Below are 25415 nucleotides of genomic sequence, written 5' to 3'. Positions count from 1 at the left end.
ATGTCAGCGTGGATCTCTTCCTCGGTGCTGAGGTGCTGCGCTCAGCGAGCATTCATCACGTGCAGCAGAACTCAGGACTCATGCAGCAGGAGTTTGCTCCAGTGGTAAGTTTATGCTCATGTTAAAATAGTCACAACTATATTTATTAGAGACCTTTGGGTTTGTGAGATGTTCTGTTATTACTGAATAACCTTTTGATTTAGACTGGAGGTGCCTTCCATCATCACAGGCATTTAAATTGATCATAGTTGATTTAAAGTTACTTGTTTTACTGAGACAGCCTCTGTCTTACTGCTTGATTGGGGAGAGACATTTTAACAAATGTGTACAATTTGTGCAAAACCTGAATACACATTATTTAACATACATGTTTTTAAATCTCACTCCACGTGTATCCATTTTTACTTTCTGAAATCTTTAAGTGCAGAAACATATTCCTATAAAGTATATTAAATAGATATTTGTGAGATTCTTTATTTTACAGATTCTTTAAGATGTGTGATTGTCTAATTTGAACACCTCCATTTCCGTGTGCCGTTTTTTCATGACCTCCAGCTCCCATTAGAGTCTGTGAGCACTGTCATGTAGAGGACAAGTCACCAGTGGGACATGTCTTGACAAACTTTGTGAAGCTCTAATCAATGCCTGTGCTTTCCTTTAAAACGAATGCTGCTCTCAGTGCCAGGTCGCTCCACGTGGACAGTCCTCCTCGCACTCCCACTCTGACCAGCAGCTATGTCCATGGCACCTCCTCCGTCTCTCTGCTGTCCCACACTGTGAGCCAGAGCCTGGACGCCACGGTTCATCGCTGGCCTGACCGTGAAGCTGTGGTTTTCCTGCAGGACGGCGTCCGGAAAACCTTTGCAGAGTTTCAGCAGGATGTGCGAGCCATTATAACCATCACCCTTAAACACAATAAAACTAACAATGACACCATACGTCTTCTATTTTGAGAGTTAATCATTGCACTCACTTTATGAGTTGATACTAGTTTGACCTTTTGACCTGCAGGTTGACAAGGCGGCTGCAGGTCTCCTCGCTCTGGGCCTGAAGCGAGGCGACAGATTGGGAGTCTGGGGACCCAACTCATATGAATGGATCCTTTTCCAGTTCGCGTCAGCCAAGGCTGGAATCATACTGGTCAGATAGGGAGGCTTTATGTACTTTTACAGCACTGTATAGCTGTGTGGTTATAGTCATAGTCATTCACTCGGTTAGAGGATAACCTGAGCCCCTGCCCTGTGTTGTTGTCCTTGCAGGTGTCACTGAACCCAGCCTATCAGCTGAAGGAAGTGGAGTTTACTCTAAAGAAGGTAAAGGCTTGTGACACATCTGACATCTGACATCTGACTAGTATCATTCAAAGACGATAGAGGGAGAATATAAAAGTAACAGAATGAATATGTGTCGTCCAGGTCCAGTGTAAGGCGGTGGTCTGCCCGACTCACTTTAAAACCCAGAAGTTCTGTGAGATGCTGAGGGAGATCTGCCCAGAGACTGACCTGACATCAGCCGGTTTAATCAAAAACTCCAGGTATGAAAGATCTTCTTAAGACACACATTTCATTTTTTGGAACAAGAATAGCACTCAGTAGAACGCATACCTTCACCAAGGCCGAAATGACCTTCTTGTGAGGATTTCGAAAGTTCACAAACATTTTGATAATCACCCTATCTCCCAATGTTAAAGAAAGGGTAAAAAAAAAACTGGATTCGCACCAAAATACCCAAGTTACCCTGCTGACTAACAAACGCTTTTGGCAAACATAACCTCCTCGGCAGAGTTAATAGATTTCCTTAAATTCCTCACAATTGACTCGGTGTACAGTTGATGTTTTTCTGGATGTAATATAAAGATCCTGTCTGGGCTCTCCCAGGTTACCAGACTTGCGAATGGTGATTCTGACCGACAGCAGACAGCCGGGGATGCTCCACGTAGACGATGTGATTCAAGCGGGAGAGAGTCGGCACCACCGAGAGCTGACGGAGCTACAGAGCAAGCTGTCCTTCGATGACCCCATCAACATCCAGTTCACTTCAGTAACCTGCATTAATGCACCACATGCAATACATTACCTGGACTGACACTATGATGCAACTTTCACCGACCCAGCACATTGTTAGGAACATTATTGGTAGCATACTAGCATCTCATCTTTAGCTCTTTGAGGCGTTGATCCCACATGATGCTAGAAAGATTCCTTTGAGATTCATGTTCATGTTGTGAAGATCACATGTGACAGTTTCTGCAGCTTCACATTCATGCTGACCCTCTCCCAGCAACACATCCTAAAGGTTTTCGAGAGTATCTCATAACCACGATTTAAATGGAGTCATGCTTTTGTTCCAGGGCACTACCGGAAGTCCAAAGGGAGCTGTTCTTTCCCATCACAATATTGTAAACAATGCCTACTTCATGGGTCTTCGAATGGGCTACGCAACAAGAGTAAGTCCTTTTTTGTATCTGGTTTGAAAATGCGTGAAATCAGTGAAATGTGAGTAATTCTGTTTGCCGTACTTTAACCAGCCTGGGGTGCGAATTTGTGTGCCTGTGCCCTTGTACCACTGCTTCGGCTCTGTGCTCGGAGGGATGTGCATGGCAGTGCACGGCGTCACACTTGTCTTCCCTGGGTCGGCCTACAACGCCCAGGCCAATTTAGAGGCCATTCAGAGTGAAAGGTACGACATGAAGTTCATCACCACAGTTTAATTAAAACGTATAACATGCACATTCACTGCCTGCACCTATTTATTGTTTCTCAAGGTGCAATTACATCTATGCCACTCCCACAATGTTCATCGACTTGCTCAGCCAACCAGATTTGCACAAGTATGACTTGTCATCGCTTGAAACTGGTGAGAAGTTTCAAAGTTAAAATTACGTCATTTTGAATTTGGTGCGATGTTCAGCCGTCCTCTGAGCTGCCTTGTCCGTCTGTTGTGCTCCAGGGTTCATGGGAGGTTCTCCGTGCCCCCCGGAGATTGTGAGAAAACTGAAAAAAGACATGAACATGAAAAACATGATTGTGAGCATACGAATATATTACCAAATAAATCAAACATTTACTTGTCCATTGTAAAAAAAACATGCATCTGTCGTGTTTTGCCAGTTGGGCTACGGAACCACTGAGAACAGCCCCGTCACATTTATGTGTTTTCCACAAGACAGCGAAGAGCTGCAGGAAAATACATCCGGCTGTATCATGCACCACACTGAGGTAAGCCCCCTCTCTGTTTCTGCAACCTTTATCAACACATCTCCATGATGACTTAGAATGAGCCTGTAACTATACAGGCAAAGGTGGTGGATCCCAGTACAGGGGAGCTCGTCCCTCTGGGGGCATCAGGAGAGCTGCTGATCCGAGGCAGCTGTGTCATGCAGGGCTACTGGGACGAGCCGGAAAAAACCAGAGAGGCTATCGCCCAAGATCGCTGGTACAGGACCGGGTGAGATGAATGTTGACTGACGACTTTACTCAACTCAACAGAAGAAAATGCATTTATGTATACAGTAGATACATGAAAAGTTATGAGCACACTTTAGTTATTTCTCCCCCGCCCGCAGTGACACAGTTAGCCTGACGAATCTGGGATACTGCCGAATTGAGGGACGTATTAAGGACATGATCATCCGTGGAGGGGAGAACATCTACCCTGCTGAGATAGAGCAGCTACTCCATACACATCCACAAGTGCTGGAAGTGCAGGTGAGAGTCACGACCAGCGGAGGGCAGCAAAGTACCTGTAAACAGTTGACATTTGATCCACTGAGAAGTCACATTAATCGGCTGTGGTGGAAATTCAACATGTGTTCTGTGTCTCTGAGGTGGTTGGAGTGAAAGACGAGCGGCTGGGGGAGCAGGTGTGCGCCTGCATCAGGCTGAAGGAAGGTCAGACCTGCAGCACAGAGGAGATTAGAGCGTTCTGTAAAGGACAGGTGATAAACAACACTCAACATGTGTCTGGACACAGTTGAACACTCTGGGGTCTGATGTGTGTTTTCTGGGTTTTTTTAATAGATTTCTCACTTCAAAATCCCACATTATGTGATCTTTGTGGACAGCTACCCCCTGACTGTCTCTGGAAAGGTAACTTCTGCTCCAAGAGTAAAACGTCTAAACCATCAACATGATTATTTTGGATTTAACAAGATTAAGCTAAGATGGCTGCTTCCTTATTTTTCTTTTTAGATCAAGAAGAACATATTAAAGCAGGATATGGAGAAGAACCTGGGCCTTTGATTTGTGGACTGGTGGACACTGAAGGAACCTGCTGAGAAAGAAAGAAGTCTTACCAATCTTGTACTTTTCCAATTTGTATGTAATTATTAAGAAAATTTAGATTTTGATAGTGGTTCTTTATCTTTGATCATAATTGTACATTATTAACATGGTTACAGTTTTCTGCCACATACACTGTATTGTTACCTCATCTTTACTTGAATACACATTGATTCAATACGTTTCAGTTGCGTCTCTTTTCTGTTGCCGGCACAACTATATGTACGTATCGAAAATCTGTTTTAAAAAACTATATTTTAAAATATCTGACTTTAAAAACTAAGATTAGATAATAATTTAGAAAATATTTCACAATTCAGTGGTCAAATATTTATGACATGCAGTTTAACAAAAGCTATTTCATAATGTAATCTATTCATAATAATAATAAACTCTTGCGTGGTGGTAATGGTAACAGTAGGTTAAATCCTTTGCACAGTTTCCGCAGGATGTGAGTGGCACATTTTTGCCATTAGATATTAAGAGCCATCATATCCATCAGCATCTAAACACAATAAGGACACCATAGCTCTTCTATTTTAAATCTCAATTATACTGAATTTCCCATTTCGCTTCAGCCGAGGCTGGAATAATCAATTATTATAAGTCTTTTCTCACTCTATACAATATCATGTAGAATTTCAAAGTAAAAGGGAATTATGCTATTGTCACTGTTTTGGTTACGGCAACAGCGAAGGAGAAGTCTTGTTTCTTGGCCAGGGCGAGATAAGCAAAAAAAATAAATACACTTTAACGTTTAGTGTGTGATGTTTTGTCAAAGGGTTTTGTATTTGTCTGTGAGGAATCTTAAATATGTTGTCAGTGTGGCCCTCTGCTTCCCCCTACTGGTAGCATTTGGGTCTGACCTGCTTACACTTAGTGGTACATATTGATTGCCGTGCAGTATTATGTATTATGTGCAGTGCAATTATTTGCTGTGCTTGCAGTCTTGTGTTCGACCCGTTGATTGTGTAATATTTGAACCCGCTTGCCTTGTTGTGTGTTTTAGCGGATTGGGGAAGGAGCCTGTACTTTTCAGAAGTTCAACCCTTGAGTTTCCTGATTTTTGGTGTTTGTAGTTTTAATGAATTTGTATTGCACAACTTTTTTGTTTTTTTTTCTATTTTATTCCCCCTACTGGTGATTATTCTCTTTCCTCTGATACCAGACCAGGTTTAAAGGGCGGTGGCAGTATTATAAAACCTTAAATAAACAACAACCTTAACAAACAGAAAAGCTTCAATGGTTGTACGTGTGGCTGAGACACTAACAAAAAGATCATATGTCATTATTGATACAGGCATAACCAGACATCCCACAGCCCTGTATGGAAACTCATGGTCACAGAGTTTGAAGGAATCTGAGTTTGAATCCAGTGTAGATCTGAAGTTGTGCATGTCTAATAAATGTTAAATTCATTTTCAGATTGTTTGAATTGTATCTATCTTTAGAGACATGACGAAAAAGTTGAGTGAAACTTCAAAGTTCAGTTTTTAGGTGTAGCCACATGTATGGAGAGAGTTTACCCAGCAAACATGTGTGTTTCCACCACACAGGGACAAACAGCTGTGGGGCCTTTCCTCAAAGTGTGTTAAAACGTCGTCAGTCATTAGCCAGGGAGGCTCAGGGGAGGTTAAAGTTTAAGTTGAGCACGGAAAACCAGACAGGCAGGAAGAAGCAGCAGCTCCTCCTCAGATGTCTTCATATATCTGAGTGTATCCAGTTCCCGCTGACCCCAAAATATCTGTGTCATAGAAGCGATGTCAGCTTTGATCTGTTCCTCGGTGCTGAGGTCTGCTCACTCTCTCAGATCCGTGGATGCACTGAAACGCGGCCGGACACTGAAATCCTGCAGCACGACCTTGCTCCGATGGTAAGTTTCATTCTCTCCAGTGTTTCCGATCGAATCACTGACACCTTTACCGAATATATTTGCTTTTGAGACATGTTTTATTGATGCTAAATGTCAAATCGCGTCTGAGGTGGGGTCGCATATTTGTGTTACATAATGTTACAAATTTGCGCAACGAGACATGCGTAAAATCGCTTGTTCACATCCACACACAAGTCATTTTAACACATTTAAAACCACTTTATCGGCCAGTGTAACTTTATGTTCAATTGTTTTACTTTCACTTCTCAGATAAAAAGTTTCCGTGCAGCCATACAACCAATATTCGTATGATTTTGTATGTGTGTGCATGTTGTTGAGTGTGTGCACACGGATCAGATGCATGTTTGGGATTCTCGGGACTTTTTTCAAGACGTCCAGCTGCACAAATATGGAGAAATGAATGCTGCGTTTATGTGCATGTGAAAAACGTGGGACATCAGGCTATTTAGTGATTTCAAGTGTGATATCAACATGTCTATAATAGACAGAACAGCTCCTTACTTCAAGATGGGAATATTTACTAACTTAGTGATATTCTACAAATGCAGAGACTAAATATAGATTAAATGTGATGCACATATAAGTATTGGACATTGTTGTGTATAAGACTGTTCGTCTTTATAACATGTCTTCCTCTCAATATAATCTATAGTGTAGAGTGGGTATTCTTTCCAAAAAGATGCAGTTAATTGTTAATTCCCAATCACTGCCCATGCTCAGTATTTGACTCCTGTGTTCTTTCCCCCTGCAGTGCCAGGTCGCTCCACGTGGACAGTCCTCCTCTCAAACCCTCTGTTACCAGCAGTTATGTCCATGGCGCCTCCTCCGTCTCTCTGCGCTCCCAGACTGTCAGCCAGAGCCTGGACGCCACGGTGGAACGCTGGCCTGACCGTGAAGCTGTGGTTTTGCTGCAGGACGGCGTCCGGAAAACCTTTGCACAGTTTCAGCAGGATGTGCGTCTCGAGCCTTCAACTTTGTCTTTCAGGAGCCAACATACCCATCAACATTTACACATAACTAGTAGTAGTCCTGAGATTCAGATTGTGCCTATTTCCTTAAAAACTTTTAATCTGGTTAATCAACAACTTTGAATTAAGCAAATTTAGTTTCCTTTAGCAGATTTTGGATCTTTTTTGGAAGAAAAAAAAATCATCAGGCTCAGTAACATATTAATTACATTCCACGTAGCAGCTCTGATTGTGGCACTGATTCAGATTTGTTATTAATTAGTTTACCTGTCGTTGGTGCAGGTTGACAAGGCGGCTGCAGGTCTCCTCGCTCTGGGCCTGAAGCGAGGCGACCGACTGGGAGTCTGGGGACCCAACACATATGAATGGATCCTTTTCCAGTTCGCTACGGCCAAGGCTGGAATCATAATGGTCAGTTTTGTATTTCCATCTGCAGAGTGAGCAGGACACTGAAGTCACTGAATAGGTTTCCCAGTACGAACATGTAAACTCAACATGATACAATATTGTGTGTGTGCTATGTTAAGGCCTTTGAGAACTGTGTGCTGAGGAGCTGACTTTAAACTGTTGTCCTCGCAGGTGTCACTGAACCCAGCCTATCAGGTGAAGGAAGTGGAGTTTACTCTAAAGAAGGTAAAGATTAATTACACAACCACATAGCCTACCTAATATATTACTCAGCAACACTAAAATGAAAAAAAGTTGGTAAATGTTCTACTTTCATGTGAACAAATTCCTTTGAGAATATAAAAGTAACAGAATGAATATGTGTCGTCCAGGTCCAGTGTAAGGCGGTGGTCTGCCCGACTCACTTTAAAACCCAGAAGTTCTGTGAGATGCTGAGGGAGATCTGCCCAGAGGCTGACCTGACATCAGCCGGTTTAATCAAAAGCTCCAGGTATGAAAGATCTTTCAAGATCTTCTTAAGACACACATTCCATTTTTTGGAACTAGAATAGCACTCAGTAGAACGCATACCTTCACCAAGGCCCAACTTATGGAACCACATTTTTTGTCCATTAAGCTCCGAGAATTATTTTTCGAAAGTTCACAAACATTTTGATAAACACCCTATCTCCCAATGTTAAAAAAAGGGTAAAACGTAAAAAGTTATTCTGCTGACTAACAAACGCTTTTGGTAAACATAACCTCCTCGGCAGAGCTAATAGATTCCAATAAATTCCACACTTATTGACTTGGTGTACAGTTGATGTTTTTCTGGATAATATAAAGATCCTGTCTTGGCTCTCCCAGGTTACCAGACTTGCGAATGGTGATTCTGACCGACAGCAGACAGCCGGGGATGCTCCACGTAGACGATGTGATTCAAGCGGGAGAGAGTCGGCACCACCGAGAGCTGACGGAGCTACAGAGCAAGCTGTCCTTCGATGACCCCATCAACATCCAGTTCACCTCAGTAAGCATCTCCGCCTGAGCCCTTTGTGGCTTTGATTCCACACAACGCCGGAAGCATTCCTGTGAGATTCCAGTTCGTGTTGACGTGATCATATCGCATATTTTCTGCTTTAGCTTCACCTTTATTTGATCACATTGTAAAAGTGTTCTGCTGGATTCAGATCTGTAGACTTTGGCCGTTGAAGATCTGTGAACTTCTGCTATGTGACAGAGTAAACTGTCATGCTGGAATTAACCACTTAACAATGGTTTTAACTTTAACCGGTTATGAAATTGTCTCTTTTTAATGTTGCTGCCTCTCTTTGCTGCCTACGAAAGCAAATCAGACAAGGGAGAAAATATGCTTTTTCTATAAACTATATCTCAATGTCTAATCGACCAGGGGCGGTCAGATGAAACAATCTATACAGGGTTAGGGTTAGAGTATGAATGGTACGAAAACAAAATTATAATGTTGTCATATTAAAGTTATCAATCATACAGAAACTAAAAGATACATAACCTCTTCACTATGCATCCTGCAAACAGCCATCTGTCTTTTTTTCCACCCTTTCCCCAAAAAAACCCCTGACCAGACTGAGGGTTTTACGACAGGAGACAGTGGAAACACTACTGGAAACTCAACTAAAATGAAAAAAAAAACGATAACAAGTCTCCGATCGGCCGTAGCATTCAGATGATTATTGATTGGTATGAAGGTGATTTAACGATGAATCAGGAGGCATGTTTTTTTTCTCTTAGGGCACCACTGGAAGTCCGAAAGGTGCTGCTCTCTCCCATCACAATATTGTAAACAATGCCTACTTCGCGGGTCTGCGATTGGGTTACGCATCAAGAGTAAGTCCATATTTGCCTCTTTGTTTTCAAGGGGAAACACAAACAGTGAAATGTGAGTAATCTTTGTGTTGCGTGTTTGCATAAGCCTCAGGTGCGAGTGTGCGTCCCTGTGCCCTTGTTCCACTGCTTCGGCTCGGTGCTCGGAGGCATGAACATGGCCGTGCACGGCGTCACGCTCGTCTTCCCTGGGTCGGCCTACAACGCCCAGGCCAACCTGAAGGCCATTCAGAGTGAAAGGTACGACCCAAAGTTCGTCGTCCAGAAGAGTTTCAAATTCATTCCACCATCCACGTTTCACTGACTCTTTATTGTTACTCAAGGTGCAATTTCGTCTACGGCACTCCCACAATGTTCATCGACCTGCTCGGCCAACCGAATTTACTCGAGTATGATTTGTCATCGGTTGAAGCTGGTGAGAAGTGTGATGGTTAAAACTATGCCACAATGAATTGGGTTCGATGCCGAACCGTCATTTGAAGCATCCTTGTCCGTTTTCTCATGCGTCAGGTTTAATGGCGGGTTCTCCGTGCCCCCCCGAGGTTGTGAGAAGACTAAAAACAGACATGAACATGAACGAGATCACGGTGAGCGTCCACCTGTCCTGTCCTTTTTCAAACAAAGCAAACGACCTGCAGTTATCCCTCCGCCCATGAAAGAGCACGTGTCCGTCATGTTTTTGACAGATAGGTTATGGGACTACTGAGAACAGCCCCATCACGTTTCTGGGATATCCAGGAGACAGCGACGAGCTCAAGATGAATACTGTTGGATGTATCATGAACCACACTGAGGTACGTCCCCTCTCAGCTCCTGTCCGCAAGGTTCAGCCGTGATATAAGCTACTAACAGGAAACGTGTAACCACAGGCAAAAGTGGTGGACCCCAACACAGGGGAGCTCGTCCCTCTGGGGGCGCCGGGAGAGCTGCTGATCCGAGGCAGCTGTGTCATGCATGGCTACTGGGACGAGCCTGATAAAACCAGAGAGGCTATCGCCCAAGATCGCTGGTTCAGGACCGGGTGAGATTAATGTTGAATGAAATACTTCATTCAACTTAACAGAAGAAAATGCATTCATGTATAGATACCTGAAAAGTTATTAGCACACTTGTTCCGCCCCCCCTGCAGTGACACAGCTAGCCTGACGAATCTGGGATACTGCCGAATTGAGGGACGTATTAAGGACCTGATCATCCGTGGAGGGGAGAACATCTACCCTGCTGAGATAGAAGAGCTTCTCTATAAACATCCAAAAGTGCTTGAAGTGCAGGTGAGAGTCACGACCAGTGGAGGGCAGCAACGTATCTGTAAACAGTTGAGATTTAATCCACGGAGAAGTCACATTAATCGGCTGTGTTCTGTGTCTCTGAGGTGGTTGGAGTGAAAGACGAGCGGCTGGGGGAGCAGGTGTGCGCCTGCATCAGGCTGAAGGAAGGTCAGACCTGCAGCACAGAGGAGATTAGAGCGTTCTGCAGAGGACAGGTGATAAACAACACTCAACATGTGTCTGGACACAGTTGAACACTCTGGGGTCTGATGTGTGTTTTCTGTTCTTTCTAGATTTCTCACTTCAAAATCCCTCATTATGTGATCTTTGTGGACAGCTACCCCCTGACTGTCTCTGGAAAGGTAACTTCTGCTCCAAGAGTAAAACGTCTAAACCATCAACATGATTATTTTTGATTTAACAAGATTCAACTGAGATGGCTGCTTCCTTATTTTTCTTTTTAGATCAAGAAGAACATATTAAAGCAGGATATGGAGAAGAACCTGGGCCTTTGATTTGTGGACTGATGGACATTGCAGGAACCTGCTGAGTCATGCATTTTGTACCAAGAACTGAATTGGACCTATAACACTGATTTGTTTCTTGGTTTTTACCATCTTTTTAAGTTTTATGTTTTAAAAAATTAAAACCTGAAATCTCAACAGTTCATTATTAATGATCTTAGTCATACTTCATCACGGCTCCAAATTTGGACCTAAATTCTCCAGGAAATGTCCAGTAATTGGACCTTGTTCTTAGAATTTCATCATCTTTACCCAGAGAGTATGACACAAGTCCACAGTTTATTTATCATCTCAGTCTTTATTTACTTAAACAATTTTGACAAACAATATGATATCATAACACAGTGACCATCACCACTGTTCAATAGTAAAACTCGTTATATGAACACATGCCATACAGAATCTGAAATAAATAGGACTTTAATGCCTAATGTCCGTATGTACAATGTGGAGCTCGGCAAAATCACCATCCCTGCAAGCTCTGTACACTGATGGTAGAACACACGTTAGTAACAGGCTCAGAGTGACATCTCGAAACTGAGGCCTTCCAATATGAAACAAGATGTCAAAATGGTGACACAAAGGTCGGAGAGAAAGAAATGCGTCAACAAAGCAATGTGTTGGAAAATGAACGTCTAATATCCAGCCCTCGAAAAATCCAAGAGTCAAGTCAAAGGATCGGATGCTCTGCAAAACGGGCTGCATGACACAGCGGCTGAACGCTACCAACACAAACCAGCCAAAGTTACCGGACAGTCTCGAAGAGGATCCTCCATTTGTTTCTAAGTATTCATGTTTGAGTTTTATAAAGTTAAATTCAACCACTCATGTTGCGAGTGCACCGTGCCATCGGAACGTGGTCACAAAACTTCAAAAAAATCTATACATCAAACATAAAAAAGAAAAAAAAAAAAAAAAGGCAAATCTGTTTCCTCAAATTGCCAACGCTTGTCCGCGGAGGAAACACTCGTTCTGCGGCAAAAGGAGCCGTTTGTTTAAGTGCGGCTTTGACCCAGAGGACAGAACCGGCGCGGAGACTACTTCCAAATCAATGACAGCAAGTAGCCGGTAACAGGAGGACAGACGGCGCTGCAGCTACATGGCTTTGAACGATCAACATTCACTTCAGTCGTTAATACAGGGGCCCCGGACCACGCCTCTCCAACCCCCCACTTTAAATATGCACTCATGCAGGAAAAATTGCAAGTAGAAAAATGTTGCATTTTAAAGCATACTGTGAGATAAATTAGTTAATATTAACACATCCCTTTTTTAAATATAATACATTCTAAATTAAAAACGAGTTCAACTGTGCAATTTAAGTGAAAATACAGGAAAGAAAGAAAAAAAATTGAGGAAGCTGAAGTCTGTTGCAGACCTTTTGTCGAAGGGGGAGGGGGGGGGGGGGATTTTTCAAATGAACAGTGGAACTAGAGACACAACCAGTTCAGAGTGGACATCTAGAGAGCGACACGTTGCAATGACATTCATACAAGCACAGTACAGTGCAGCTTTAGGCACATGCAAGTGGTAGGAACGTGAGCACACAACACTGTGCGCCTACACACTGATGCATTTACAGCTGCAAACCGGAGGCAGGTTCATTGTATAGTCGAGCCTCTCTTCCACACATCAGGTTCAAAAATGCACAATCCCAACACAGGCAAACACATCGCTGTCACTCTCACTCTCACATACACAAACACACGCACGTGCACACACAATGTAATGGTCTTTCAAGTGTCCTCTGTTCCCACACTGTGATGGGTGGATAAGAGTTTCAGTGGAGGTCTGCGGGGCAACGGGGACCGCTCACACACTCAGAGGCAGCAGGCCTGGTGGAGACACAGCCCTGGATGGCGCCATGGAGGTCAAGGAGCTTGGGTCCAATCCATTAACAGTCCTACAGTTGCCAAGTACACGCATAACATTAGCAGACGCCAACAAAAACAACACAACACCAGGTGTAATACGCCGGCTACTCTCTGCACATCCAGTTTGTGTCGTGCGCTTTTGTGTAGCCGAGGACTCACGTTTTATCGAAGTAAGAGGTATGTAGAGAGTGAGAGAATTTGGTGGCGTTGCTGTTGATGAGTGTGCTGCTGTCGGAGGTGTAGTTTTTCCTCGCGGCCTGATCTTTGGCAAAGTTCCTACAGGCTGCGAGCTTGGACTCCAAGGCCTAGAGGAAGAATAGGAAACAGAAATCTCGATATAAATATATTTCTGTTTGTTCTGTGGCTGATGAGACAGTGTTTCTAAGCAACCAAAACAAGATAATAATAATAATAATTATAAAAAAAAAAAAGGATTAAGACCTACCCCGACTTTTCTCAGGAGATCACCGACGATGTTAAGAGCTGAAAGTCTTGCGGAGGGAGTGAGGGAGGAGCTGCCGCAGCCATTAGTCAAAGCTAGAGGGAGGAATAACAAGCAGATATCATTACACTCAGCAGTTCAATTTCCATCTACTGCGTTGAAGTATAAGCGTGAGACAAGTCCTCCACCTTTCGGGCTGATGAAGGGATGCTCTATGCTCTTTCCTACAGGTGTGGCCGGGAGGGACAAAGAGGCCTGCACTGCAGAATCCATCTTGTCGATGTCTGAGGTGGGGGAGCTGGGTGCTGACATCCGATCTGTCGTCCGCTCCCGCACCGCCAGCTCCTGTCTCAGGTCTGCAGGGGACAAGAGTCACACTCGTGAAATGCTACTCCTGCTACTCCTTGCACAGGTGACATACTGCCTGCGAAGAAAGGGGCAGGGTGGTTCCTTGTGTGCGTTGTCTTTACCTCGTGCTTCGTCTTTCAGCCGCTGCACAGACTCGAGAAGCGACTCCTTCTCGTCCAGCTCGCTCTCCAGGAAGGCGTTTCTCTCGATAGCCTGGTTCAAACGGCCCTCGAAGTCCTCCAGAGACACTATTGTGGCCCTGCACGTACAAATGAGAGGAACTGTTAATATCGTTTATGGTCAATACTGTAGCTCCAACTATATACAAATCAAACAAACCTAAATATCAACCCTAAGCCTTTGTCTCATATTAAATTGGCAGAAGAAAAAATGTTAAGCCCTTAATTTCAATGTGCTACTACATCATATACATCACAACCTAAACATTCAGTTTCCCCTCTGACCTTTTGGCTCTCTCCAGGTCGTCGTTCGCCTGCTCGAGCTCTCGGACGTATTTGTGGAGCTGCTCCTTGATGCTGCGCGTCTGGCCCAGGTCATCCTCCAGCATCGATATCTGCTTGTAGCTCTGGGCGTAATGCTGCTCCAGCTTCTCCTGATAGAGATGGAAACAGTGGAGAACAGGGAGTGAGTGTATGGGAGACACAAGAAAATGAAGATCCATTTGCAGCATGTAAGATCCATTTGCAATTTTACAATAATTGTACAATAATGTTGACACTTTTTTTATATATCACTTTTCAAAAACAAGTTTACAAAGTGCTTCACTAACGTAGAAACAGAAAGATTACATACACAGATAAGAAATCTAGTTAAAAGCCTTTTATTAAAATGAGGCTTTAATGAGATTTAAAAGAGGGCAACAAGGTAGGTCGGTTATTCCGTAGTCATGGAGCCTCAGTTTTTACACTTTACCCTGGGAACCAAAAGCAACAGTTGATCTGCAGATCTGAGATCACAAACAGGTATGTACGGGATTAGAAGGGCTAAGAGATTTAACAACAAGCAGTACAATTTTATGAAGCGAGAACGTGGGGGATGTGTTCATACTTTTGTGTTATTTGTAAGAACGGCAGTATTTTGAACAAGTTGGAGACGGTTGATAGTACAACAGTCGTTAAAGGGGAAACCTGGTGAATTAGGAGGGTCATGAGACAGCTAGTAAAGATGTTCTTCTACATTATTTGACTGTCAAAGGGTCTCTTTGTTCCCTGGACAGGCCCAGTGGCTCCTTTGCTCTGGTGTCCTCCACAGTGCCGTCAGTGGCAGAGCTTCATGCCTGGAAACCATGATTCACCGTCTCCCTGGCTCCTTTACACTGTTCGTCTTTAGTATTAGCTTCTGCGAGCTAATCACAATAGCTACAGTAACGACAACAATGATTTGAGGAGCACAGTGGACATTCTGGCAGGTGGTGAAGTCGGCTCTGATATAACTTCTCCTTATCCTGACATCCAATTAAGAAGTGCGGGAGGATTATGTAACAGCATTCCCTATTAACAGCTACTACACGAATCAGACGTTGGACCTTTGGCTCCAGCAGAGCAGATGACCTCCGATGTAGCTAATTCCTTTATCAGCGTCCTGACCCGCAGATCGTACAAGCAAACCAATCCCAAGCGAAGCCTCGCAGCAGGTCCCCAGGCACAGTTACCTTGAGGTTGGCCACCTCGTTCTTCAGTCTCTCGTTCTCCGTCTGCAGGTCTCGAAGGCGGTGCTCGGCCTGGCTGAGCTGCGCCTCCAACTCGGCCTCCAGTTCTCGGCTCCCCTCCTGGAACTCCTGCAGCTCTTCCTGTGCATCATGGCAGCTGGATGGTGCACACACACACACACACACACACAGACAAACAATTACTGTCAGTAACCAGCTACCCTGTTCATCGTCCGCCATTCAATTGTGTAGAGCTGACTGGCTGAATGGGCTCTGGAAGAGAGAGGCTTCCTTTTGTCCTGTAAGATGAGCCCGGCATGTTCTGGTAGCTTTACCTCCACTGGCCAGAAATAAACCTGCACGAAAAAGCCAGGGAGATATTTGCAGATTTTTAACCTGCAATTCTGCCTCTGCCAAACAGGAAACAGTGGGGCAGCGGCAGCGGCTCAGCAATGTCGAGCTAGGAATTCTAAATATACAGCTCTGACGAGACAGCTGAACTGTAACAGAAGGTGGTCGGGAAGTAACGCAGAAAAACAGGCCTGCTGTCATGGGTCTGTGGAAGGGGGGGGTTAAGGGTCAGGGCTAAAGAGAGAATGAGGGGGGGCAAGGAAACAGGATGTGTGTCTGCGCTGACAATTCAGAAACCTTTTGGGAATAATACACAATTTATCACCTGGTTTCTATCTTTTAAAGTAAATACGTCCATGCAGAGATGGAGGGAAAATGAAGAGGAGTTATTGTCTTATATATTATGTATAATGTTATTATATAAGTATTTAAATAATCTAAACCGACCCTGATTTGTCCGCCTGTGGTGTGAAAACGTGGTTCTCACTGCTCCCAGATCAGCTGACCTCCGCTGGTATAATGGCCTCTCAGTGGCTCTACACCGCAGTGGAATCCATGAATCAGTTGTTGTGCCGGCCCACACATACCATTGCCACAGAGGCTGCTTCATCAGCACGCTGGGCTCTATAACTTCCCAGTTTAACCACACGTAGAGTTGTCCGCCCTCGCACCGGTTTACCAGCAGATCAGAACAACATGTGTGACACAGAGCAGCATAAATCAGGAAATTACTTCAAGGAGCTAACTTCTTAGAAGGTAACTAATGAACTCAGCATGCTGGCAACGTGATGGTTTGCTGTAAAAGTGATTTTTCCATTGGCTGATGCTTCATCCCCATACCCTGTACCCACAGCAGGAGTTTCCAGGATTTAAACCCTCTCTGTGCAGTTTTATGCTTCCTCCAAAGAGCGATGGGCCCCCAAATTCCACAAATAGAAAATACAGACAGACCGAGTTCGACAAAGATCTTACCCAGCACTCATAAGGGCCCCTGCTGCTTATACCTAGCATATACTGTGGTCTCTGTTTAAGAAATCAAAGATGTAGTCATTTCCTCCTGCGTAGGCCACAGCTGTTTGTGGGCACAGACCTTTAAAAAAACATGTCTGCTCAATTCCCTTATGTGCCTAAATACAGTCTTTTTGTGATCAAACTTTTAAACTGAATATTTGAAAACATTTGGTCAGTAAAGTTTGAAAATTATTGTGTAACAACATCTTTCATTACAACACACAAAACTACGTATTCAGCAAATTAGCATCAGCCTATGTATTACGTAAGAGCGGGTGGCAACAACTTTTTTTTGATGGTCGGGAGTTGAAATGTTTTGCTTCCGTCTAAAATTTTAATTTTTCTTGCAACACAGACAATAAAATAAAGCGATGACACATTGTTACAAAACCCAAATTTTGAGACTGAGCTGAGTAAACAACATTTTCTTTATGTAGAAAAGGCTGAGAACGGAAAATATCGTCTATATTCATGAATTACCGCATACAGTGAATGAATGAATGATTCATGTCAACTCACAAAGGCAAAGAAATTCAATAAAGATATTTTTTCGCAGGAGAATTCATTGGAGTCGCTTACCTTTTCTTATATTTGAGGGCTTGTGACTTCCAGTAATCCACTTCCTCATCTTTTGACGAAAATTTGGGAATCATCTCTGTGTCCATGTCAGGGCAACCTGAGGATTGAATTCACATATTAATTAGTGATTTACATTACTTAAGAGTTTCTATGAAAACAATACACAGTCCATGCTAATGAGGTTAAAGAAGGCCAAGTAATCTAAATAAGGAAAGACCATCAGGGGACGCACACATGGCACAACACTATTTACATCCTCTGGCATGCAGTCAGGTCTGTGCGTTCCTTTCTAATCTCAGGGTCGAGCTTCCAGATAAATCACGATTAGAGATGTCTCTCATTCTCAACAGGAGAACATAACATAACAACACTAGAATGACAGTGTCCTCGTGAAACTACATTCAAATTGCCTAGATCCAAATTTGTATCTGGATCTGCTGATTCTGCACAAAATTTAACCAGATGACAACATAGCCTTCTTTGTGAAGGGAGAGAAAATAAAGCTGAGGCAGGAGTTATCCATAGTTCCTCATGAATCAGTCTCCAATGGAAATACTTACTGACTGAAATAACCTGACTGATTGGCCGACATGACAAACCTTTCTGTTACCAGCCTCTGTGACTGGTCCCAGTACAATTCCTGACTGAATCATTACATTACATCAAACCTCACAGCAGCTCAACCCTGTCTGTGAAGTCAACATCACTTATCGGAGCCACTCAGAGCTGTCTGTTGTGGCCTGGTTCTGAAGATTGGAAAAGTTTTTCATCTTTCCTTTCTTCTCTTTACTGGAAGGAACTCAACTCGGCCTCTTCTATGTGGCAGTCTGGTAGAATTCAAAATATTTAACACACAGCTGAGAACGAGGCATTTGTGTGTGTGTGTGTGTGTGTGTCTGTGTTCTGTGTGTGTGTTACTGCTGCCCACAGTATGGAGCTCCAGGAGTATTTATAATCCCACCTGAGCTCACTAGGATTTCCTGCAGACAGGTTATTTATAAATCTTGGGGAACGTAGTTTGATTGTTGTTGCAACTGTCTGCACAAAAGCTGGTTGAATAAATAAGAAAAAGAAGTGACATGTGTTAATGAAGACATTATTATTATCATTATTACGTATTGGCCACACTAGCCTGGGTTGGGCTTAGACAAGGACACGTGGTTATTTCTCTTTCCAAGAAGCGGACTGAGATGCAGACTCAGAGGCAGACCCTCGTCCCCCTTCTCACATTCCTCTGAGTTGGCGTCATCAACAATTCCCTGGCTGCAGACCCCTCACGTGTCTGTACACCGCTGTGGAAATCTCAGAGGAAACTGGAGACCAGAACAACAGAAGGGAGGGGACGGCGAAATGTTCCCAAAGTTGACGTAACATGTTACTTAAGCAGAGTCGTGAACTCTCTCCAGGGGAATAACCTGAACCATATCTTCTTCTGATGATAAGCAGACACGAGAAATTCCAGCTAGTCTAGCAAAACGTAACCGATATGTAGTTATTATGACCGAAAAGGTGATCCGGTGTTTTGTGGGAGTAGGTCTCTGAGCGACAGGAGACTGTTTCCATGGTGATTCAGATCTAAAGCCTAAACACCCACTGAGAAAAATATGGCTGCTTACTAGCTCACCGACGGGCTCATTAAATCATGTGACGGAGGTCTACTCCTGCCAGAGCTACTTCACACATGCAGTACATATGATGACTGACCGCCACTGTGCTGGTAATAGGGACGGGAATCAGCAGTCACCTCCCGATACTATCACGATACTTAGGTGGCGATACGATATGTATTGCGATTCTGTAAGTATTGCGATTGGATATTACGATTTCCTGGGATTTCTTTTGTTTATTTTTATTTTTTTTTTAAATACTGGACCATGGAAAAATGTTGAATCATTCCTTCAAATACAACACAGTCAAATTCACTTAGAACTTTACAAGTTTTATTTCAAATATTAACATTAACTTAATGACTGCCGGGCAGCCAATAGAGAAAAGAAATAAAAATGTGCCCTATTATTGTATAGCCCCTGTCAACTGCACACAAACTGACAGATTAAGAAATGTATGCCACTTAGGCTACTTTTAAACAATAAATAAAAGGTGAATTAAATAGAATGAAAAAAAGTTTACTTAAAATATAAACTTTGAAAGTAAACAAAGCTAGTGCTTGGGTATGTTTAGATTCTTGTGCAAAAACAAGAGCTGGTCAACATGCTCTGGGGTGATGCTGCTCCCCCATATAACCCCCCCCCCCGTATAAACCAATAAATATGTTTTTTTTTTTTTGTTTTTTTTAAAAAATCGATTATGGAGGCAGCATGGCGATTTAAAACCGCCATTCACAAGAATCGCGATTTGTAACTGAATCGATTTTTCCCCCCATCCCTAGCTGGTAAGCTATAACACGTAACGACGCTGGGACTCTGAGGACAGAGGACATGACGGCTCCTGCTCTCTCTCTCGCTCTCTCTCTCTGTCTCTCATTTCAGCATCCTTTTGGAGTGGTGTGAGTTTGACCCTCCGATCTATTTGTCTGCTGCCAGGTCCAGGGCCCACAGCCAGCAGACATGGTGCAGGGGACATTTCACCATCTGTGTGTGGAGACCTTTTGGGAACTACAGACAAGGGAAGGTAGTAGTGAAAAGAGACATGCTTCCTTTCCCCACATCCTTGTCTCTACATCCTCTTTTTCTCTGATGCAGATGACTCACGTGGTGTTTACTAAGAATTTAAAGCTCTGATGGAGTCACTTCTCCTTATTCTAGGCCCAAGAGAGCGGTGAGCTGGACTGTGACTCATTTATTCTTCCAGTTGTAACTATGGACGCATTTTGTTTGGGTGTTAGTTTTCAGGACATATTGTGACTAAACTGTCTTAATATATTGAGAATTTATCTATGGCTACATTTTTGAAAACACTTTCTGTCAAGTCATTCTGCTTCTCCTTTATCAATTGGGTTTCACTGTATATTTACAGTATTACTTGGTATGAAGCTTATGTGATGAAAGTGATCCATCAATGATCGGATCTTATGATAACACAAATTAGGGCCATATGAGAACAATATGGTAACTCTCGATAAATTCCACATTATTTCTTTTAAGTTTAAAGACTCATGTTTGCTAGTTGTGGTTTTAAACTCGTCTGTAAACAGCAGAACATTTCACAAATCAGAGGAAGATGAGTTAAGTATTTGAGCTCTTTACTGTCCTACAATGAATAAGCACTACAATTGAACTACATTGCTATTGCTGAAAATTATATTGGGATAATCATTGCTCTTGTTTTATTGCCCTGCCTTCACACAAATGCTTATTCACATTGTCTTCTTGTTTTGATCTAATGTGAACAATAATAAGAGCTACAGTTTGTCATTTTAAATCAAATTCTAACAGTTCTTATATCCGTTATTCCCCAGACCTGGTCCCATTTTGTTTGTGTGTTATATAATCAAAGAAACTAAAAATATAAATATTAAACTGAGGTTATTCTGTAAATATCATTCGCCATAAATAACAGTTTGTTTTAAATGTAGGGCCATAATAAACATATTGAGTAAAGGAAAATGAAGCTGCAAATAAATAACAGTAATACCCGTCAGGTCAGATTCAGATAAACTAGCAGGTTGTCGTGAAGGTTCATCAAACCGCTGCTGTCATCCTGTCGACAGCTAACACGTAGAACGCGGTTGTCTGGCCTAACGATAACAACCCTGAGGATTCACAGCGTGGAAATAAGACAAATTAACGCGTAAAACGTGAGAATATGACGCAAGAACCGAGTTCGAAACCCGAGCGTCGCGATAAACACAGACTGTGGATATAACACGACACCGTGACCCCCCCCCCCACGCGTCGTCATCAGCAAAGGACAGATGGACTCACCTGCTCATGTCCAAGCGGAGTGGGTCTGTCCTCAGGTTCGGTGTCTTTACATCCAACACACAACAGACACACACACTTCCGCCCTGTGTCCTGTCCTCAGTCCGCTCGCACTGACTGAGCTGCTCCGTGTTTAGGAAACTGCCAACGCGTCTCCCGGAAGAGACGTCATGGCCCGGACATACGTACGCGCTGACGTAGCTCACGTTGACGTCAGGAAATGGGTAGGGCCGGTGTAGAAGTAGATTTGAGAGATAGAACACAAGTCCGGTATAGATGGAGATACTAGATAGGACACAAGGCCGGTAAAGTAGCCAAATAGGTTTAAACCTACCTGGAATTTGCTCTGGTTGTTGGTGCATACGATGAACATAAAACTTAAAAACACAATAAATACAACACACATAAGAAAAAATAATATATATAAAATAAAAATGTATAAAAGATAAAAGATATGAAAAGTAAAGTAAAAAGTGAAATTCAAAGTGCAAAACAGGAGAGCAAAATGCAAAACAGGAGAAAGCAATGTAAATTTGTAATATGCAATGTAATGCAATATAATATAATATGTGTTAATGTAACGAAAGGACACAGGGCTGGTATAGATGTATATACAAGATAGAACACAGTGCCGGTATAAAGTATATATTTAAAAGAAAGGACACAGGGCTGGTATAGATGAAGATACTAGATAGGACACAAGGCCGGTATAGATGGAGATACTAAGATCAGAATCAGAATCAGAGTGTGTTTATTACCAAGTAGGTTTACACCTACCTGGAATTTGCTCTGGTTGTTGGTGCATACAATGAACATAAAACTTAAAAACACAATAAATACAACAGACATAAGAAAAAAAAAATATCTATAAAATAAAAATATATAAAAGATAAAAGATATAAAAAGTAAAGTAAAAAGTGAAATGCAAAATGCAAAACAGCAATGTAAATTTGTAATATGCAATGTAATGCAATATAATATAATATGTGTTAATGTAACAAAAGGACACAGTGCTGGTATAGATGTATATACAAGATAGAACACAGTGCCGGTATAAAGTATATATTTAAAAGAAAGGACACAGGGCTGGTATAGATGAAGATACTAGATAGGACACAGGGCCGGTATAAAAGTATGTGTACTGGATGATAATACTGGACTGGTGTACAATGATATACCAGATAGGACACAGTGCTGACACAGAAGTAGATATACAGCGTGTACGAACACACACGCGATACATTGTCCATCTTCTTATGCTGCTTAGTTCCTTGTGGGAGTCAGCAGGCGGTCTGGCCTATTGGGCAAAGTGGTCGTTCTTCAACACGAAAATCGCGGCTTCGATCTCCAATCTTTCTTATCTTCGTGCCGGCAATATACTGAACTTTTAAAATTGGCAGGATTTCAATCACCTATTAATTGCAAAATATATTTACATTATGTAAAATTAAATTAATTAAATATAAAAAAAGAGAAATTAAATTAAATTAAATGAATACATTTTTTTTTTAAAAACCTGCACGCACAATTCCTGCGCAGTAGGTTTCTGCGCAGGATGTGCGCGCACAGTTTTTTAAACAATTTTCTTAAAAATTTAATTAAATTAAATTTTCTTATTTAGTTTAATTTAATTTTTATTTTTTTATATTTAATTTGAAACGGTTATGGTTCATTTTTGTTTTTAAATGTACATATTATTAGATATTGTGCAATGAATAGGTGGTTGAAGTCCTGCCAAACTTACCCATGAGTTCGGACCCAGCTATTAATATTTCAGACCACACACCTGATTCTGAATGAATGTATTTAAAAAATCTTACATTTATTTGTATTATGTTTACCATTATTATAATAGTAAAATAACTATCGCCAGTATTTTTTCTGTTATTTCAACTATATAATTTCAAACACAACTTCTGTAGCCAGGCAAAGTCTTGTAAACACTTCCAGTTCAGTCTTCCTTCGTTTTATCTTGGGCTATTTATGTCACGTCATTCTCTATCTCTTTTATAAATGACTTTTTCCTTCAAGGACTTAACTCTGAATCCACAACAGCAAATTCCAAGGAGTGTGGTGACATCGATTTAGTTTTTTCTAAATATTCTGGGCTTCAGCCGCACCTTGTTTTGGATTTGCTATGACTAACCTGCACTACAGTGGACGCAAGGTGGCGTATGATGTCAGGTAATGAACCTCACACAGGGGGAAACAGTTGTCAGGTGTAGCATCAAATAATCAAATGATGTACGAATAGAATAGAACATAATAGAATATGGCCTCAACTGTTCCTAGTAGATAAATGCAGAATTCATAAATAAGAAAACGAATATTTCCCCCAATTAATACACTTGACTCAGAGATGACAGAGAAGAATTTCAGGATAAACTGCCTTGTCTGAAGAACATGAAATATGAACCAGCTTGGCCACTTGAAGTGCCAGTGATGTCTCTTGGGGACTCGATCAGTCACGTCGGTGCAGCCCCAGGGGACAGACCCTGTTTTACAAGGTGCTGCCTCCACCCACAGCCCGAAGAGAAGAGCACCGTGCGCTGAGGAACACGCAACTTGGAGCTGAACTTCACAGGACATCTATACCAAAGGCTCCGATTTTAAACTGGATAACATTCAGTGATCATTTCCCCCTCAATGGCATTCTCCAGCGAGGACAGCCAGGAGGACGCCCAGGAGTGTCCGGTGTGCTATGAGTGTCTGTCCGGCACCGAGAGGACCCTGAGCTGCGGACACGTCTTCTGCCACGACTGCCTGGTCAAGACGCTGGTCAGCATCAACAGGGATGGCAACATCAGGGACACGATCATCTGCCCCGTGTGTCGACACCTGACGTTCATCAGGAAGCAGAAGGAAGCGCTGGTGCCCCCCGCGGCGCCGGACAAGACCCCCCCGGATGAGGCGCAGACCCTGGAGGTGCCTGTGCCGCCGGGCCAGCTCCCGGGCGCACGGCGGACCCCCGGGACCCCTTTGCCGAGGGGGGTGGACCGGGTCGCCCGCTGCTTCAGGGGGATCATGGAGCGAGCCCGGCGACAGAGGCTGATCAGCCCCGGCTACAACGCGTCTCAGATCTTCATCATCAGCGGCGAGGGGCGACCCATGGCTGAGGAGGATGCGCTCAGCGCGGTGATGACTGCGGTGCGGCCGCAGCAGCGCAGGCGCAGGCGCAGACTGTGCACCACCGCTCGATGCCTGGTCGTCCTGCTGTCCGCCTTCACGCTCCTCGCACTGGTGGCTGCTACTTTACCCTGGATTTTATTGGCATAGCTCAGCGTTTAATGACTGGATTAGGAAGTGCCCATAAGGAGTGATGAACTGATATTTAAAAAGACTCTTAGTGGAATCCACGAATTTAACATTGTTCATCAGCTATAGGCTATGCAAGTGTGTGACATGAGTTTATTAGGGCCCGAGCACAGACATCAAAGGTGTCTGGTGAGACCCTATTGAATTGTAATGATTATTATTATTATTCAGGCAAATGAATTGGCTTTTTGAGGGCTTTATCATGCTCAACTTCTTACCAAAATTTGCAGAAAGTGGTAAAAATGTACGTATTCTGAAGGAATTTTCAATGGGCGTCGCAAAATGGCTCAACGGTGCCCCCCCAGAGACCCCTGGAACGTGTTCACATTGACCGGTCTTCACAAAAATCGATATACAGGTGTATCATGACCAGACAAACAAAAACGTCTCTAGGTGCAATTGGAAAAACACAACAGGAAGCCTGCTATCTAGCATTTAGTGGCCATTTTGGCCATATTCCACATTTTTACTTTGTCTTACTATCCATCAGCTATACAATGGAGTGTGTAACATGAGTTTAATTTGTCTTACTGGAGAAAATAATCAGAAAATGTACAAATCAGGGGATCCTTCTGGATTGTAAAATATCACCAGGCGCTGTAATCTTCCCTCTTTCCACTTAAGGAAAGTTTAGGAAGTTTATTGGCGTGCCACCTGTTTTATGTGAATCACCAGGCAGCAGTCTAAAGTAAAGGGAAGGTTAGGGAAGCCTTGACAACTACGCCTTTTGTTTTGCATTCCTGTCTGTGACAAGTTAGGCC

General features: G+C 43.0%; 4 protein-coding genes and 1 long non-coding RNA gene across 5 annotated transcripts; 3 read left to right on the top strand and 2 right to left on the bottom strand.

The window, feature by feature from the left end:
• LOC133023584 (medium-chain acyl-CoA ligase ACSF2, mitochondrial-like) lies at positions 1-4271 on the top strand. Its single transcript, XM_061090651.1, has 16 exons — positions 1-104; positions 680-881; positions 1012-1140; positions 1260-1313; positions 1416-1534; positions 1878-2040; positions 2351-2446; positions 2528-2679; positions 2765-2856; positions 2950-3026; positions 3111-3218; positions 3296-3447; positions 3566-3707; positions 3827-3937; positions 4020-4088; positions 4191-4271. The coding sequence occupies exons 1-16, from the start codon at positions 1-3 to the stop codon at positions 4239-4241; spliced, it is 1821 nt and encodes a 606-aa protein (XP_060946634.1). The 3' UTR covers positions 4242-4271.
• On the bottom strand, positions 2693-6156 carry LOC133023588 (uncharacterized). Its single transcript, XR_009683069.1, has 3 exons — positions 5807-6156; positions 3743-3897; positions 2693-2993 (listed from the first exon to the last, which is right to left on the bottom strand). It is a non-coding gene; the product is annotated as an uncharacterized LOC133023588 (long non-coding RNA).
• On the top strand, positions 5846-11336 carry LOC133023583 (medium-chain acyl-CoA ligase ACSF2, mitochondrial-like). The gene is made up of 16 exons (XM_061090650.1): positions 5846-6153; positions 6926-7127; positions 7425-7553; positions 7722-7775; positions 7922-8040; positions 8397-8559; positions 9300-9395; positions 9481-9632; positions 9716-9807; positions 9903-9979; positions 10079-10186; positions 10262-10413; positions 10522-10663; positions 10765-10875; positions 10954-11022; positions 11125-11336. The coding sequence occupies exons 1-16, from the start codon at positions 6041-6043 to the stop codon at positions 11173-11175; spliced, it is 1830 nt and encodes a 609-aa protein (XP_060946633.1). The 5' UTR covers positions 5846-6040; the 3' UTR covers positions 11176-11336.
• Positions 11337-11462: 126 nt separating this feature from the next.
• Positions 11463-21501, bottom strand: ndel1b (nudE neurodevelopment protein 1-like 1b). Its single transcript, XM_061090652.1, has 9 exons — positions 21343-21501; positions 17459-17555; positions 15521-15674; positions 14313-14461; positions 13971-14107; positions 13689-13856; positions 13504-13595; positions 13218-13363; positions 11463-13087 (listed from the first exon to the last, which is right to left on the bottom strand). The coding sequence occupies exons 2-9, from the start codon at positions 17542-17544 to the stop codon at positions 12997-12999; spliced, it is 1023 nt and encodes a 340-aa protein (XP_060946635.1). The 5' UTR covers positions 17545-17555; positions 21343-21501; the 3' UTR covers positions 11463-12996.
• A 2484-nt stretch (positions 21502-23985) lies between these two features.
• On the top strand, positions 23986-24615 carry LOC133023586 (RING finger protein 222). Its single transcript, XM_061090653.1, has one exon. It carries the CDS (start codon positions 23986-23988, stop codon positions 24613-24615), a length of 630 nt encoding a protein of 209 aa, XP_060946636.1.
• The last annotated feature ends 800 nt before the right edge of the window (positions 24616-25415 follow it).

Source organism: Limanda limanda, chromosome 17, assembly GCF_963576545.1.
Source record: "Limanda limanda chromosome 17, fLimLim1.1, whole genome shotgun sequence".
NCBI classification, from domain to species: Eukaryota; Metazoa; Chordata; class Actinopteri; order Pleuronectiformes; family Pleuronectidae; genus Limanda; species Limanda limanda.
This window is presented reverse-complemented; position numbering and strand designations above follow the sequence as displayed.